The sequence below is a fragment of the Artibeus jamaicensis genome, unplaced genomic scaffold (genome assembly GCF_021234435.1).
Source record: "Artibeus jamaicensis isolate MK-2021 breed Jamaican fruit bat unplaced genomic scaffold, CSHL_Jam_final scaffold_1019, whole genome shotgun sequence".
NCBI lineage: Eukaryota > Metazoa > Chordata > Mammalia > Chiroptera > Phyllostomidae > Artibeus > Artibeus jamaicensis.
In genome coordinates, this window is record NW_026522025.1 from 1,800,116 (window position 1) to 1,816,764 (window position 16,649).

General features: G+C 60.3%; 1 protein-coding gene across 1 annotated transcript; it reads right to left on the reverse strand.

Annotated features, from left to right (window-relative positions):
- Nucleotides 1-756: 756 nt before the first annotated feature.
- Nucleotides 757-5,714, reverse strand: DMRTA2 (DMRT like family A2). The gene is made up of 3 exons (XM_037133098.2): nucleotides 5,410-5,714; nucleotides 3,362-3,925; nucleotides 757-2,073 (listed from the first exon to the last, which is right to left on the reverse strand). Exons 2-3 carry the CDS (start codon nucleotides 3,915-3,917, stop codon nucleotides 1,025-1,027), a joined length of 1,605 nt encoding a protein of 534 aa, XP_036988993.1. The 5' UTR covers nucleotides 3,918-3,925; nucleotides 5,410-5,714; the 3' UTR covers nucleotides 757-1,024.
- Nucleotides 5,715-16,649: the final 10,935 nt, after the last annotated feature.

Here is a 16,649-nt window from a genome sequence, read left to right on the forward strand (position 1 = left end):
CAAGACTTTTCTCAATCCCGCTCGCTGCCCCAGGAGCGGGACGGGATTCGGTGTCGTTTTCTTAGAAAATAACATTTATTTCTAGCTCCTGTCTATGCAAAGGAAAACACAAAATGAGCCATTCTCTGCAGCAGCGGTTCCCGCTGTCCGCGCTCCCGGGAGGAGGGGCGGCCCCCCGGCGGGCGGGTCCGGCCCAGGCGGCGTCGCTGTCCCGGCTCCTGTGCGCACCGTGACCGGTCCAGGCTGGCGGGGCGGGTGGGCAAGATTCGTCCCCAGTTTACAATATATTTTATCTATAAAAACCTGATGAGTACAATGCGCGCATAGTCTGATTTTTCCATTCTTCCTTTTTTTGCTTGTTTTTGAATTTTTTCACGTTAATACCGAGGTCACCTACAGATTACAATTAATAACTTAGAATTCCATTTTATAACATTATACACTGGCTTGTATATATATGTATAGATTATATATAGATTTATACATATATAAAAACACTGCACCAAGGAAACCCATGCTTATCGGCTTAAGCAACAAAGAGAGCGACAAATACCGCAACAAGAAAGTGCACTGTAGAACTTGTCTTTTTTACAATTTATATCGACATATATGTGTGTCCCAAAGACTCGACTCAGTGCCAAGAGATTTAGACATCCTAAATTTGTATTTGTTAGAGCAAATATTTAAAATTCTTTAAAGGGAGGGGGAGACAGAAGACAGGCTCTCAGACCATCCCGCCACCCACTTGAGCTCGGGGCGGGCGGGACGGGCGTCGCTTGACGGAGAGGCCGGAGGGTGCGCCTCGGGGGGCCTCCGCTCTGGGAAGGACCGGGGAGCCTCGGGGCGGGGGCGGGGCTCAGGGTCCGGGCCGCGCACCCCTCCGAGGACGTCTACGACCGTAGCGGCTCCCTTTCGCTCCGCTTTCCCCACCCACCTTTCAAAACAAAACTGAAAACCACCTGGAGCGAGCGGACCCCAGTCGGGGTGCAGAGAGCGCACGGGACGAAAAGGGGCCGGGGCCGCCCTACTGCTTCTCTGGGGCGCCATTGACCATCGGCCCGTACAGGCCGCCGCCGTAGGTCGGCTCCTTGTGCACGGCCGCGGCGGCCGCGGAGCGATCGCGCATGAGGTCGCTGAAGGCGTAGTCCACGGGCGGGCGGAAGCCGAGCGTGGGCACCAGGCCGGCGGTGGAGTAGGGCGCCATGAAGGCCAGGCCGCGGCTGTGCGCCGCCGCCGCCGAGTAGGCCAGGCGCAGCGGGCTGAGGCCGAGCGGCGCGCCCAGCGGGTAGGCGCCCGCGTCGGCGCCGAAGTGACTGGCGTTGGGCTGCAGAGGCGAGAAGGCCGAGCGGCTGCTCAGCGAGCCCAGCGTCCCGGGGGCCATGGCGCCGGCCAGCAAAGGTCTGTGGTGCGGCGGCGCGGCGGGGCCGGTCTGCAGGGGCGCCGGCAGCCCGGGCCCCCCGGCGGCGGCGTCCACGCGGCCGGGCCACCCGTCGTCCACGGCCGCTACGGCTCCCGCAGCGACCTTGTCGGAGGGCGCGGCGGGGCCCAGGCCGGCCGCCAGGCCCCCGCGGTGGTGGTTCAGCACCTGCTCGATGGCCTGCACCACGTCGCCCCCGCAGCCCTGCAGCACCAGCTCCAGGACGCCGCGCCGGTGGCCCGGGAAGACGCGCGTCAGGATGTCCAGCGGCGTCCGCTGCCGTGGACCCGGGCCGCCGCCCAGCCCTGGCCCTGGCGCGGCCTCGGCCTCTTCTCTGTCGGCCTCCGAACCGGATTCAGAGCCCAGAGGGCTGGCGGAGCCCGGGCTGTCCTCCTCGCCGCCGCCTCCGGGGCCAGCGCTGCCCGGGCAGCTGCCACCTGCCTCCTTGGAGGCCCGCGTCAGAGGCGACCCTGAAAAGGACTCGCCATCGCCGTTCTCGGAACCCGAGCCCGGCCGCACCTCCGGGGACGACGTCCCGGGACCCGAGTCCGCGCCGTCGGGCGATAAGGGCTTCCCGGGTGGCAGCGGCGGGCTGCCCGGACGGCCTGCTTGAAGCAGCGCCTTGGGGAATAGGTCGAACTTCTGCAACTTGGCCTCTGGGAGGGGAGAAAATAGGACGTGAGGAACGGTTAGGGGTGGGCGGGCCACCGCACTCACAGCACCCCAGCCACGTGCATCCCAGGTTCTTTTCCCAGTGAGCCCCACGACCTCCATTCGGGGCTCCGCATTCTTGTGGCCCCACCATTCCTTCCTCTCTGAGCCCCTGCGGCCCTCTCTGCCCCCGCCCCCAGGGAGCGCTCTCTCTCTGCACCCAGAGCCCCAACCACAGACGCCCTGCACCCTGGACGTTCAGTGCCCTCCTCCCCACATCTGTGCCTCAGCAACTCCACTCTGTTATCCCCTCCTGGCCCTGCCCTGGAAACGTGAACTGGCTCCGGGTTCAAGCAGGAGCCAACACAACCTCCACCGACACCACACTCTATAGAAGAGACCCTCTGCTTTTGTGATTCCGAGAGCCGACCCAGGCCTGCGTGCGCTCTGGCCCCGGGCAGCCTGTGAAGGAAGGCGCCTTGGGCACTCAGTAGATCCCAAACCTCTCTACAGGGGCAAAAATAAAGCCCCTATTTCTAAACCACCCTTTCCAAAATTAAGACCTAAAAAGTTCTTGGCTCCCAAGCTGAGAAGGCCCCAGTGCCGGCCGCCTGATTTCCTCCAACGCGTGAAAAAGCCAAGGGGGGGTTTGAGGAAGAGGGTGGGGCCGGGCAGGAAGCAGCGGGGTGCGAGGGCCGCGCGCGGGGGGCACTGAGAGAGCTCGTACTCTGGGGAACTGGGCGCCAGGGGGGAAAGGAGCTAGAAGGGAGCAGGGAGCGACCTGCAGTTGTCGGGAGCGTTAGGAACACTATTAAAGGAATCACAAATGGAAAAGGGATGCTGTGTCTCCAATACCTAGTGATCGAGGTGCGGGAAGGGGCAGGACGCTTGGAGAAGGTCGGATTCCGGAAGAGAGTTGGGAAGCAGCGGGGAAACTGCGGCACATGGAGAAGCACAGAGCGAAGGAAAAGAGAAGACGCGCGGGGTTCCGCGCTGGGGAGGAGACCCAGCGAAGTGAGCAGGAAAGCGGGGACCTGCGTGTGTAGAGGAGATAAGACTAAAGCATTCACGGTTGAGCCCGCGGTGAAAGAAAGGAGTAAAGTGCAAATGCTTTAGAAAGAGGAGAGAGTTTGTGTTGATGTTCCAGATCAGGGGCTGGATGCGCGGTAAACCCTAGCGGTCCGGACCTTTGGAGAAGGGGATTCTGCTCCTGAGTACCGAGTCCGGTCTCTGGGCCGCGCGCCGGGGCCCTGTCCCCGTTCCCCTCACCTCCCAGGCCGGCCGCGCTCTCACCTGAACTCCCGGCGCCCGCTGTGCCGCCCCCGGCCCCCGCAGGCGCTGCCGCTCCGGTGCCCCCGCCGTCCGCGGCGCACACGGAGCCGAAAACCTCGTAGGCGGGTCGGGGCGGGATGATGCCGTTGGCGGCGGCCAGCGCCAGGCCCTCCGCTGTGCCGTAGAGCAGCTGTAGCTCGCGCGCCTCGTTCTCTTCCTGCGCCTGTTGCCTGCGCAGCGCCACCTGCGCCGCCATGACGCGCTGGCGCTCGGCGATGAGCGTGCACTTGGCGCACAGACAGTCCTTCCAGCGGCAGTAGCGCTTGTGGCCCTTGAGCGCGGACACGACGCCGTGGTTGCGGCAGCGCGCGCACTTGGGGGTCCGCGGATACTTCTCCGCCGCCCGCAACAACAGCGGCGGCGCCCGTAGCAAGCCGCCCGCCACGCTCACCGGCAGCGAAGCGGCCGCCGCCGCCGCCGCTGCCACCGACGCCACAGATGCCACCGGCGGTCCCGTCGCTGTCGTCGCCGCCGTCGCTGCACCTGGCACGCTCGGCAACTCGGAGCGCAGCTCCATGTCAGCACCTGGCGTGGGATACCGAGGGAAGGGAGGAGAGATTTGCGGTGAGGAGTGTGCGGTGCGCGGAGCTAAAGCACCCACTCGAGGAACCCAGGCTTAGAGAGGGACATTTCGGCCGCACCGGTCTGACTGCTGGGCGTCAAACTGCTGGGAGGAGGTGTCTTCGGAGCCCGCCTCCGGAGGCCGAGCTCCCCCACCCCACTCCCACCAGAGGCTTCTTATATCTGATTTATGCGCTGGGTGTGAGATTTCGTTTGAATCAGTGATTCTGCTGGGAAAAAAATGAAAATATAACTTTTGAAAGTCACTGGTTCAGATGGATGTAAGGAGAGTTTAGAAAAGAAAATAGTATTACCCAAAGTTTAGCTTCATCCGTGTGAGACGGGATAGAAATGTTTGATAGGATTTGTATGTGAGAGAGAAAATCTGGACTCAACAGACTGGTGCCAAGACAAAACAGGGACATCCAGGGTGGAATGTCCAGTTTTGTGCAAGGGCGAAGAGAAGGAGGGTTCAGCTGGTTGGGCTGGAGGGGGTTGTTTGTTTTGCTGGTGGGAGCCAGAGAGTTCAAGAGAAAAGTCAGAAACAGAAAGAATAGCTCTAGGGAGTGGAGCGAGGGTCAGGAAGCGACTCAGGGGCGAAGTTAGGCCTTGGGGCCCAGGGGACCGTGGAAATGTGGGAGCCACAAGTTCCGTGGTGTCCTCCCCTCCAGAGTGGGGAAGACAGTTGGTGTGGAGCCGAGTTCAGGAAGCCGGGGGAGGAGGATTAAAGAGAAAATTCAGCCGAAGAAACTTCGGATAGGTGAACCCAGACCAAGATTAGCTAGCTTGAGAATAGCGCAAAACAGCTGACTTAGGTGCCTGGGTCCCAGGGTTCACGCGGAAGAGAGGGGTGTGCTTGAGAAAAAAAAATCCCGCAGCCATAGGCTGGGGTGGGGATGGAGTAAAACCTGTGGCATAATCACAGTCTGGAGGAGCAGCCAGGGAGGGAAAAGTATCTTGAAAAAGTTAGGTGTCGCGGGAGGGAGATTCTGACCCCCTCACATTGCCTCTTCCTCCCATCCCGGTTTAAGCGCCTAGTCCTCAGAAACGCCCTCCCCACCCTGAGGCCTCGCGGGACCCCTCTCGGGCACAGATTCCTGCTTTCTGGTCTCAGAGCGGGGCTCCTGGAACTTGGGTGGCTCAGCAGGCAGCACCAAGGCAGGGGAATGGCCTCTGGAACTGGCTCTGAGCGAACGCAGGAATCCCACCTGCGCCGCGGCCCCAGAAGGCCCAAGCAGGCCCAGCTCCGAGCTTTCTACCCGGCTTCCTCTGGGTCCTTCGGTGTCGCCGCCAGACAGTCCTGGACCTCCCCTCTCTACCCGCGCTGCCTCTTCCTTCAGGCCCCTCGGGCCGCACAGTCCCTAAGGCCAGCGTGGCCCGAGCTTCGTCTGCAGGGACCTCAGGCCGGGCCGCCTCCCGTGCCCTCCCTGCGGCCCTCAACTACCTGCCTTGGGCTCGGGGATCCTCCTCCGGCTGGCGCTGCGCGCGCCTCCCAGCTCCTCTGGCGATGCTGGCGCTCTTAGCCTCTTCTCTTTGCCCCCCGGCCCCTTATCTGACCACGTCACCCTCCTCCAGTCACCATGTCCGAACTGGCGACCCCTTCAGAACGCCGCGCAGTCCAACCCTTGCGTCGGAAATCTGAGCTGGGGGACCGTTTAGGGACCGACCGGCTGGAAGGCGGGACCCGGCCCTAGCTGCGCCGCATCCCCTGGCGGAGCGCGCCGGACACTGCGCGCAGCTGGGCCCCAGTTGCCCGGCGCTGCCAGACTCTCAATGAGCCGCTCGCCTGCTCTATTGTTGCTCCTTAGGGCTCCATTAGACAGAATTGGACAACAATGTGGCGCCTGCCATTGGCCAGGGGAGGCAGACGGCACTCTGATTGGCCGGACCCGCGCCCGGGGAGCCCCGCGTTCCGCAGTGTCCGAAAGATTCGAAACTCCAAAGGCTCCGCCGAGTGTCTCTGGGAGGGGAGGGGGCGCACCAGGGAAGAAGTGGGGAAAAGTGGGCCAGAAGGAGCGCTGAAAGTATCGTGACCAGTAGTTTCCGTGCGCCGGAGAGCGTGTGAATTGCGCCTAATTACCGTGTCCGGTGGCGTCTCCACGCAGACCCGAGTAACCCTTCGGCTCCGGGGCGCGGGCTCTGCTGCGCCGCTCTCACTGGCGGGGGGCGCTTGGCAAGGCCGACTTTCCCCAGTGTCCCTGGCGGCCCGGGGCGAGATGGGGGCAGGTGACAATTCAATTACCGCGGCCGGGGTGGGGGCGAGACGGGGGCGGGGAAGGGAGGGTGTCAGCGGCGCTGCCGAGAAGATTTCCCAGCTTCCTTCCGGCCCTGTCGGCGCGCGCCCGGGTCCTGGGCGTTCGGGGTAGTCAGGGGCTTGTTTTGCCTTTTCTCCTGCTGTCTTTAGAAGGTAAATTACTTTCAAAATCCTGACAAGATAATGGCTCATGGAGGGTAAGTGTGGCTAGTAGGGATGTTCGCCTTTGCAGGGGAGCCCGGAGGAGAGGGGTGAGGCCGCGCTTCCTGCCCGCGCCGGCCGGTCCCCGGCGCGCCCGGCGCCCTCCCCGTCGCCACCCTCCCTCGGCCCGGCCCTGCGCCCTCCGGCTCCTTCTTTTGCTCGCGTCTGCAACGTTTCGATTTCTTTTCCCATGATGGTGGGATTATTTTGTCGTTGTTGTTTTAAATTAACAATTAGTTTAATTTTTAAACCAAAAATAAAAGTGACTTTTCAGTCTCCCCAGATCCTCCTGGAAGCAGGACGCGCGACCGTCTGTCTGTCCATCCGGCCAGAGACCAGGTCGCCGCAACCCCGGGCGCGGTTCCCACTGTCGCCCGACTCCGCCGTCCTGACGTCACGGCCCCGACTCGCAGGTGGGTCTGCGGGGAAGGGAGCAGGTTTCGGGTTTGTTTACCTTCCGAAGGGCAACGTCTGGAATTCACGCCGCGGCCCTCGGGCGGGATCGCCTGGGTTTCTCTGTCTGTGGTTCACCGGGCATTTCTTTCTGTTTTCCTCCTGGTAATAGTCTCCCACTCTCGTTTTTTATTACCCACTTTTCTCTCTCGTTCAGAGTAAAGAAAATTCGTTCAATTAACAAGAAAAATGTGTTTTCCCGTATTCTCCCTCGAATCCAGATCATGCATCTCCGCGTCGTTCTTTCGAACTTCCAGGGCCACCGGGTTCTGGCCCGAGCCGTCCGAGGCCGGGACGTGCGGGCTCGGCCCGGGCGCCTCAGGACGCAGCCGGGTTCACCGCGCACCACGGCCGCCTCGCGCCCTGCCCGCCCTGCTGCCTCGGACGCCTGAGGCTGCGGGTCCAGAGGAAGGCTCTGGGGGCCAGTCCCCACGGAAGACCCCAGAACTTCTCGTGGGTTCCTTCGGGAAGCCGAACTCGAGGACTGGGGGAGGGAGGAGAGGAAGAGTGTGCTGTGCGAACGAGCGTGGCGAAGAGCTTCCAGACGTCGATCCGGTCGGGGAGGGCGCCCTCCGCCCCGAACGGAGCCTGTGACAGCGATGGGAACCAGGTTGTTTGCTCCTGGCAAATTCCACTCGCTGGAGCCTGCAAATGTGTTGGGGAGCAAAAGGGGTCGGGTCCCTAGGGTCTCTCGCGGGGAGTGAGGGTAAGGGAGTGAGCCCGGGATGGTGGGCTGGTCAGGGGCACAGGACCGGCCCCTCCTTCCCACACTCGGAGGCCGTGAGGTCCGGGAAATCCCTGCGGTACGTGCTCGCTGTGGGGGTGCGGGTCTGGGGGTGCGAAGAGAAGACCGCGGCCAGACCCTGCGAGGGAGCAGCCAGGTGCCTCCTTCCAGAGCGCCCTCGGGTTAAATTTTACAGAAAGTATTGCAAACCTCAAATGAGATGAGCCACAGAATCAGCCTAGCTTTCCGGGGGGGGGGGACAGCGGTCCAGAAGGCCTTCTTCCTTCTTGAAGCCAAGCCACTGTGACATTCCCTCACTCGGGCGTGAGTGGGCCTGCAGCGGCCCAGGGTCTAGCTGAAGGTTCCGACTGCGGACCCCAGAGCTCTCCCGCTCCCTTCACGGAAACCTCGTTTTCTCGGGAGGGGAGAGAACACATCCGGGGGTCAAGCCCAGCGGGAGAAATCTGCCCACCCCCACAGCAGGCACCTCCCCACCCTCTTTCCTCCTGTCCACAGTCCAGCAGGTCCGAGGCCCCACAGCCCTTCCTCCGGTGCGAGGCTGGGGTGCGCACGTGAGTGAGCGAGCGTGTCTGGAGGGAGGCGGAGTAGTGCGCTGGAGCAGCGTCCTGCACCCACACCTCCGAGGGCCCCTCCGAGGCCCGTCCTCACTTGGGCTCAGGTCAGGAGGAGAAGCTGACTGGAAGGGGCTGAGGCCCCAGCGGTGCGGAGAGCCTGCCCAGACTGAGGCAGCAGGGGCTGCCCTCTACTCACAGCAGAGTGTGGCTTCACACCTAGACACACCACTTGCACATGTGACCTCATTCTGCAAAGTCTTGGACACGTCCTCACACCTGCATGCAGTTACCACCCACAGAGGCTGCCCTCCCGCCCAGGGGTGCCCCTTCCGAACGCTCCTTCGACTTCACAGCACTTCCATGAGCATGTCCACATCCTCGGAACCTCCACTTGGTGTGTGACCTCCCGCCCAGCGCCCACGGACTCCCACCTGGGACTGAACACCCTGACGGGAGCGCACGCACAGGTGCGCCCTCGCTCCTCCGCCGACCCGGCCCTGCCCCAGGGCCCTGCCGGTCGCTGGACTCCGAGCTGAGAAAGCCAGCCCTCCCGGACAAACGAGGCAGCGGAGGGCAGAAGGCCCATCCTCACCGAGTCACACGCACTCACACGTCCTCTTAGCTCAGGATCATTTGCTGACGCCTTTGCTCTGCCAGGGCCTGGGGACCCAGAGGAGCGCTCCCAGGCACGAAAACCCACCTCCGCCCTGGTTTGCTACTGGCCCCACCCGCACGCACCCTTTTCCCGGCAGTGGCGGGAACCCCACGGGAGGCCCGGCCGGGGCCCCGGGGCGAGGCTGGGGGTGGCGGTCGAGGGGGCGGGGGGAAGGCCGGAGGCGGGGCGCAGTGGCGCGGAGTAGGAGCGAGGCCCGGACGCTCGCTGACTGGGGGCCCGGGAGGCACTGACTTTTGCGCTGTTTGTCCGCGGCCTCGGAGCAAGCAGACGCCATCTGTTTGCCGGCTGCGGCGCGTCCTGTTTAATTATCCTCCCGGCAGCCTAATAGAGATGATATTAAACTAAATCTTTCTGACATTAAAAGTAATTATCCCCAAACCAGTGGCTCCGGGACGAAATCGCCCCTCCCGTCCCCGCCCCTCCCTGGGCCGCGCCAGATTCCGTCAGTTTGGCTGAAACTCTTCACCGGGAAGAGGCGCAGATCAAGGAGGGAAGGGCCCCTCGGGAGGAGGAGCCCCCGGGGCTACCGCGCGCCCTGTTCCCCGCACGGCCACGGACGCTCTGGGACGCACGGACACGCGTGCGGGTGTGCACACACCTGCACACGCACAGACACGCACAACAAACTTTCCCTTCGAATCCACTCTCGGGCACTTCGGGGCGGACAGGTTGGAGCACAGCTGGTTCTGCTGTCTCTGCCCCCGAGCCCGCAAAAAACCCCAAAACAACAACAAACTGGGCCTTTTGGTTGGCCAAAGCCACGATTCCGGTTTCGGCCAGGACCAGGGCCCCAGACACTGTCTTGCGGCCAGAAAGAGCCCCTCCCGTCACGGCGGGCGGCCTGGGCGCTCTGCGCGAGGGACCCCGCGCCCCGCGCCGCCCGCACGGGGTCTTAGTGAGGGGGCACCGCTCCCTCTGCGCAGGCGAGTCCCACGGCCTCGCTGACCGGGGAGCAAGGTGACCTGCCCCACACCTTACAACTAGTAAGGAGTGGGCCGGAATTCGAACTCACGAGTGTCAAGAGAGACCCCCACCCGCGGCCCAAGTTCTGCTCAGCTCCAGACGCCTGGCCTGCGCCCCTCTCCGTGCCTTCACCGGCGGGCCCGCTGCGCTCGTCCTTTCCCGGGGCCCCGGACCCCCCACCCGAGGTGCGTGGGAGAAGCAGCGGCCGAAGGCGGGACAGCGGAGTCACCCGCGCTGGGCGCGCGGCCCGAACCCCAGCGTCGCGGGGCTTCCTGGCTGCGCAACCTCCTGGTCGAGCGCTTCCGAGCCTGGGGACCCGCGCGCGGAGAGGGGTGTCCATCGCCCTGCTGTGGGCCACCCTACTGTGGAGCTTCTAGGTTTGAGCGCCTACTGTGCACCAGCCCTCGGCCAAACGCTGGGTGTGTGCGGCGTTGCTCCGTGAGCGCTCGGCCACTGCTCAGCGACACGGGTTTGCCCGGGGTCACGAGGTCGTCGGGCCTCGAGGACGCGGGGAACCCAGATCCGACTCCCGCTCCGAGACTTTTCTTCCTTCTCACCTGCCGTTCTGGGAGGGCGGGATCCGACCTACGGCCTTTCGGTCGGCCCGCGCCCACCCGTTTCTCCGACCGTTCACGGGAACGGGAGAAAACCGGGCCCTGGGTCCCTTCGGTCCTTGGTCTTTCGAGTCGAGCACCGGCGAGCGCCAGGCCCCGAGGACCCGGGGGAGACGAGGCGGCCGTGATGGGGGGGCCCTGACGGCGCGGGCGGCCGACCCCGGAGCGGGGCTGCGGGGGCGATGCGGTGCCGAGGGCCGAGGAACTGAAGAGAGAGACGCCTGATGTTGAGACGTTAGGCTTCCCGGATGGAAACATTATTATTGCTCGTTCTGATAAAGTAAAAAAGTAAAACACTTTCGACAGTCCAGCAACGTATCCTTGGATTTTTGTGTGTGTGTACCTATATTTACAAAAATATACTTTTCGTTACTTGCTTTTTATTTATAAACAATAAACTTTTTTCACATTAATCCATGTGTCTATGGAATCTTTTAAAAGAATCGGTTAATATTTTATTTTACATATGTACCTTAATTTCTTTAGCCATTTTCCTATGAACAGACATTAAGTTTGTTTCCAATTTTGCTATAATAAGCATTGCTACAATGAACATTGTTCGTGAATTTGCCTTATTATTTCCTCAGGATAAATTCCTAGAAATAGGATTGATTGTTCAGAGGCGTTTTTAGGCTTTTAATAGCTACCTGTCAAGTAGCCCTTCAGAAAGGGTGTGTCAACAGACACTCTCAGCAGTAGTGAATCTTCATGCTCTTTGTGATCATTGCTAATCTGAGCCAAAAAGAGAGAATATTTTGTCATTGTGATTCGCATATCCTTAGTTATTCCTTCCTTTTTGCTGTATGTGTCAGTCAGTCATGTTTTTTAAAGTTCTGTGTATGTCTTTTGTTTATTTTCTTTCTTTTTAAAAGAGATTTTATTTATTTATTTTTAGAGAGAGGGGAAAGGAAGGGAGAACAAGAGAAAGAGTACCATTGGTCGGTCGGCCCACACCCCAGGCATGTTCCCCGACCAGGAATCGAACCAGCGACCTCTAGATTCTCAGGCCTGTGCTTAGTCCACTGAGCCACACCAGCTAGAGATCCTTTGCTTATTTTTCTGTCATAGAGACTTTCCTTTCCTTGATTTGTAATAGCTGTTTATATATTAAAGACACCAGTATCCTCTTACATATAATAGACGTGCAACTCTCCACTTCTCGTTCATTCTGTTTTGTTATTGTGCAACAGGAGTTAAAGTTTTAATGGAGCCGATCAGTCATTTTTTCTTTATAAGTTCTATTTACAGTATCATACTTAAGGGTTTTTTTTAAATCTAACTCTCTAAAAGCATTCCTGTATATTTTATATCAGCACTTCTCATTATTTGTATCTGCAATTTATTTGAAATTAATTTTGGCGGAAGGTGTGAAGTAAGTCGGTGACTGAATTTCCCCCAAACCACGGGCCCGCGAGCGCCCGCCCCGCCCCGCCCCGCCCCCGCCCCCGCGGGCCTGGACCCGAAGCCTCGGACGCGGCCCGAGGCCGCCCCCGCTCCCTCTTCCCGGCGGCCGCTGCTTCTGCACCAGCCTGTTCTTTTCGTTTTTGTGGTTCTGTCCTCGTTGGGAGGGCAAGTCATCCTCTGATTCATGATCCTTCTTTTTCAAAATTCTCATGGGTGTTTTGGAAATAGAGTCTGCCGAGTACATATTTTTAGAATTTTTAAAGCTGGTTTCAAAGGGGGAAATAAACTTGTTTTAAAGCTCTTTAAAAAATTTGACTACACTACTTTTGGACACTAATTTAAAGGAGATCGTGCATCTGCGGAGCGTGGGGTACTTCGACCTGGGGCCAGGGCGGCTGGTTGGACTCACGACTCCCGGCCCCTGCACACATTCGGTCACTTCGGCCCTTTTCCTTCTGTCTCTGGAGCCCACTCCACGGCACGTGACGTGGCCTCCGTGGAGAGTGTTTGTCACCCATGACAGCATCTCACTGGTTATGACGGGAACGTGAAGTTACTGATTATGGTGTATTTATCTTTCAACCAGCCTCCCTCTGACCCGCCCCCCTTACACACACACACACACACACACACACACACACACACACACACACACACACACACACCCCATTAGGTCTCACAGCTTCCCAAGGCTGAGTCTGCAGGGCCCGACATTTGCCAAACCGGGGACGCGAGGGAGAGACGGGCGACTCTGCTCGGAGAAAACAGCGCAGGGGCCCGAGGGATCCGCCGGCCCCCCGGGGCCTGGGGGCGGTGTGCGCCGCGGGGCGGTCTTCCCCGGACCGTCCTCTCCCGGCCTCCACCCCCGAGAGCACCTTCGGGACAGCGGCCCCCGGGGTCGGGGCCTCCTGGGCCGTGTAACCTGCAGCCCTGGGCGAGTGGCCCGCCCTCCCCGGGCTCGCCTCGGGGCCACCCCGGGTTCGGACTGGGGCTGCCGGGCCAGGGCGGGCGAGCGGAGGGGCCGCGAGGAGGAAGCGCAGCAGGGCCACCCTCTGGGCCCATCGGCCTGGGTTCGGGCCCCCACCCTTCCTCGGAAGCGTTGAGGGAAGAGCCTTCCACGGCCGCGCACTGCCCGCCCGTAGCTCCCAGGTCGCGACCCGGATGGAGGCGAGAGGGAGAAACGGGCCCGGGAGGCGGGGACCCGACCGGTCCACCGAGGCCGCGCTCACACGCACCGCGCCCGCCCCCACCTCCCGCTCCCTCGGCCCCCAGTTCCCCGCGGGGGCCGTGCGGCCTCCTCCGGGCTGTGCGCGGCGGTGGAGCTCCAAGCCGCACGGCTACTCAGGGCCCCGCACTGGCTGGCCTGGGGCCCAGCGTGTTAAATCTCTGGCCTGGTGGGTCGGGGTCTGGGGAGGGTGGGGCAGCCGGCTTACCAGTTGGCTTTTCCGCCCCAGTGGGTGCTCCGACTCCAGGCTTGAGGTGGCACTGACGCACAGGTGCCTGCTGCGGGCCCCCAGCTCCAGGCGGGCGAGCTACCTGCAAAACCTCCCCCGGTGCGGCCCGGGCCCCGGGATGCCCCACTGTCTCCTGCCAGAGGCCCAGTGGGCACATGCTGGCCCTGCCGGCTCTCCAGGTACCTGCGCACTGCACCCTCTGAACCACACAGCGTCCCATTCTTATCAGGGGGAGTCGAGGCCCGGACAGGACATGTTTCCCGGGGTCCTACAGCCAGGTGGGCGAGGGGGGAACTGTTCTTCCCATCACAGGACGGACCGGTCAGAGACTAGGAGGTGGAGTTGAGGCCACTCTCCTCACCCCCAGTTCTCAACACTGATGCCCTGAGGATGTGTGGGGTGGGGCGGGGAAGGGAGCAGTTCTTCTGGGGTTTGGAGCTTCTTTCCTTTGGGGCTTCTTCCCTCCCTTTCCGTTCTCCTGTAACCCCCACTTTCCCCTCGGCACCGACCACACTGGGTTCTCACCGCCCATCAAGTCAGGCACCATCCTGAGTGTACCCGCAGCAGCATCCGTGGTCACAGGGCCCCGCAGGCCTGGGCCGGAGACCTGCCTTCCTCACGTCTCCTCCCATGTAAGGGGAGAGCAAAACCAAAGCTTCCCCGGCCATGCTGAGGGCTCAGGAACACGGCCGGCGCAAAGTCGTTCCCGGGGGTGGTGTCGGGCTTAGTGTGAGCCTGACAGTTGTGGAGTGAATGAATTCTCTCTGCCTCACTCCAGAGAGGAAACCTGTCCCCTCCTCAGAACCTCTCTGCCTCCGTTAGAAACAAGACTGGGAAGCTGGCAGCTGGCTCCAGAAGGTGTCTCTGATCTTGAATCATAACCTGAAAACCCACTCCAGAGTCAGAATTCATGGCCCAGGGACCTCTGGCAGGCCCAGGGTGCCCACGGTCCCAGCGGGCCTCTGGGCCATCTCCTTCCCTGCGCACTGCACCCAGCACCCTCCACCCCACTGGGGCATCCACCAGCCAGGAACTGGCCAGGAGGCACGAAGCGGCAGCGACACTCGGGGAGGAGATGCAGCACAGCCCTGAGCCCACCCCGCCTCTGGAGGGACCCCGGCCTGTCTCTCCTCAGGACGTCCGCTATTTGGGGCACCTTGTGACACCACTGGTTCCCAGTGGGGCTCCCGAAGGCAGGGACTGGGCTCTGTACTACTTTTATTCCAGAGAACATGTCTTCCCTCTGTGTCTGTGACCTTCCACTGGATGTGCCAACATAAAAAGCACCTCGGTTTTTATATGAAGGAACTGAGGCATGTTGGCAATACCTGTGCAAACCAGCTCCTTCCTGATGCTTGGTGCGGTTGAAGGCCTGCCAGAGGGAAGAGGCCCTGGCCAGGTCCACTCACTGGTCTGGGCCTTGGTCTCTCCATCTGTAGAATGACAAAGGTGGACCTTCTGTACCCAGAAATGCCCAGTTATGAGAAAGGGACTGTGCAGACCCAACCAGGAAGCTGATTCCCATGTGGGATGCTCCATTCAGCTTTGACCTTGGCACCCACCTCTGGAAATACAGCAAAGTCCCTGGCCCCTACACCTGCTTCCCCTTCCAAGTACTTCCACCTGAGGCTCCAAAAACACAGGTAAAAGCTTCAGTAAGACTCCTTGTTGCTAACTCCTCAGAAAAGTTCTATGCAAATGTTACCAGTGTGTGCCCACGTAAGGCAGATAACATTTGCGGGGGCCTGGAGACCTGGGCCCAGAGGAGTAGGCTCCAGCCCGCTCCTGTAGCAGGCCTGTGTTTCCTAACTCTGGGGTCTCAGACTGTCGGGCTTGGGCAGTGGACTCTGGCTAGAGCTTCTGGAGGGGGTTGTCTCTCCCTAGAAGCCTTTCTGACCACCTGGACTGGGATTCCTCTAGCACTGGCCACACTGCCCTGAAGCAGGAGGCTCTACCCACGCCTGCGGTGCTGGGCCAAGGGCGGAGCTGAGAATCCAGTGTTGGGCAAAAAACCTAAGCAACAAATGGATGAGTCAAGGCTGAGCCAAACTTCGTATGACAAAGGGCACTGAAATCATATTTAAGGGCTGGCCCGATGAAAATACGTGGTGGAAAAAATGTTTGCAGTGCTGATAGCGTGTTATATATGGTAACTATGAAATACTGGGCAAGTAATTTCACCTCTCCAAGCCTCAGTACATTCATGTACGTAGAGGGATAGAATGTTCTACACCACGAGGTACTTTTGTTAGTTCATTCATTCATATAACATTTGCTATCTGTGCCTTGTGCCAGGCCCAGTGGGGACAGACCTGTCACCATCCACTGGGGAAGATTTCTGTGTAAATAATAACAATAATGTGGTGCGTGCTCTGCTGGGGACAAATGCAGGGATTCGAAGAGGCCCCTAACTTGTCCTGGGGATTTCACCAGGCCTCCTGGAGGGGGAGGAGTTGAGTGGGAACAGCCCAAACTCTGGAGTCAAACTGCCTGCGTCTGCACCCTGGCTCCTTGGTTTACTGGGACCCTGGGCAAATCATTTCTTGTGCCTCAGTTAGCTCACCCATAAAGTGGGGATAGTAACAGGTCCTACGTCACGAGGGTTTTTGTGAGGAGTACATATTAATACAAGTAAAGCGCTTGGTGCCTGGCATGCAATAAACATGATATTAATGTTCACTATATTATCAGCATCTATTTATCAAGGAGCTACACAGTGCCAGGCCTGTGCTGAGGGATAAAACAATCGGACTGACATGGGCCCTAGCCTCACAGAGTTTATACCTTAGGGCAGATCTGAACTGAGCCACAGAAGTACAAAGTGCTTCCTTTCTCAGGAGAGTTTTGAGAAGAGCAGGGGGCAGAACAAGGAGCTCAGGGGCTGCTGACTCCTCCCAGGCAAGCAGAGCAGGAAAGCTCCGGGGGGGCCCTGACAGAGAGGGGGGAGGAGAACCGGCAAGTGCGGTAACCTAAGAGGCAAGGGGAGGAGCGTGTGGGTTGGAAGTTGCAGCTACTGAAGCAGATGGGGGGGGGGGGGCGGCCTCATCCTTGAGGGGAAACAGAGGAGCCTTGAGCTTTGGCCTCAGATCAGAATGGAAGCTCAGCTTCTCTACTAGCTGTGTGTCTCTGGGACAGTGACATAATTTCTCTGAGCCTCAGTTTTCAGACCTGTAAAATAAGGATGCTGATAGTAGTGACCTTCCAGTTGCACTGAAAATGGTGCGCTAAGACAGAGTGCACAGAGCCCCCAGCACGGTGCAGGGCTCAGCTAGTACTCAACCCCAATTCCTTTGCTCTCCGTCTCTTCTCAGCAGCTCCAGTTGGTTTTGCTCCAGCTCCAATTAACTAACTGCTTCAGTAGCCACTGGGT

Bases quoted from the DNA above. Each gene is read 5' to 3' on its own strand.
- DMRTA2 (XM_037133098.2), bottom strand. From the start codon at position 3,917: ATGGAGCTGCGCTCCGAGTTGCCGAGCGTGCCAGGTGCAGCGACGGCG. The intron at 2,074-3,361 runs GTGAGAGCGCGG...CTCCCCTCCCAG, and splicing joins AGCGGGCGCCGGGAGTTCAG to AGGCCAAGTTGCAGAAGTTC.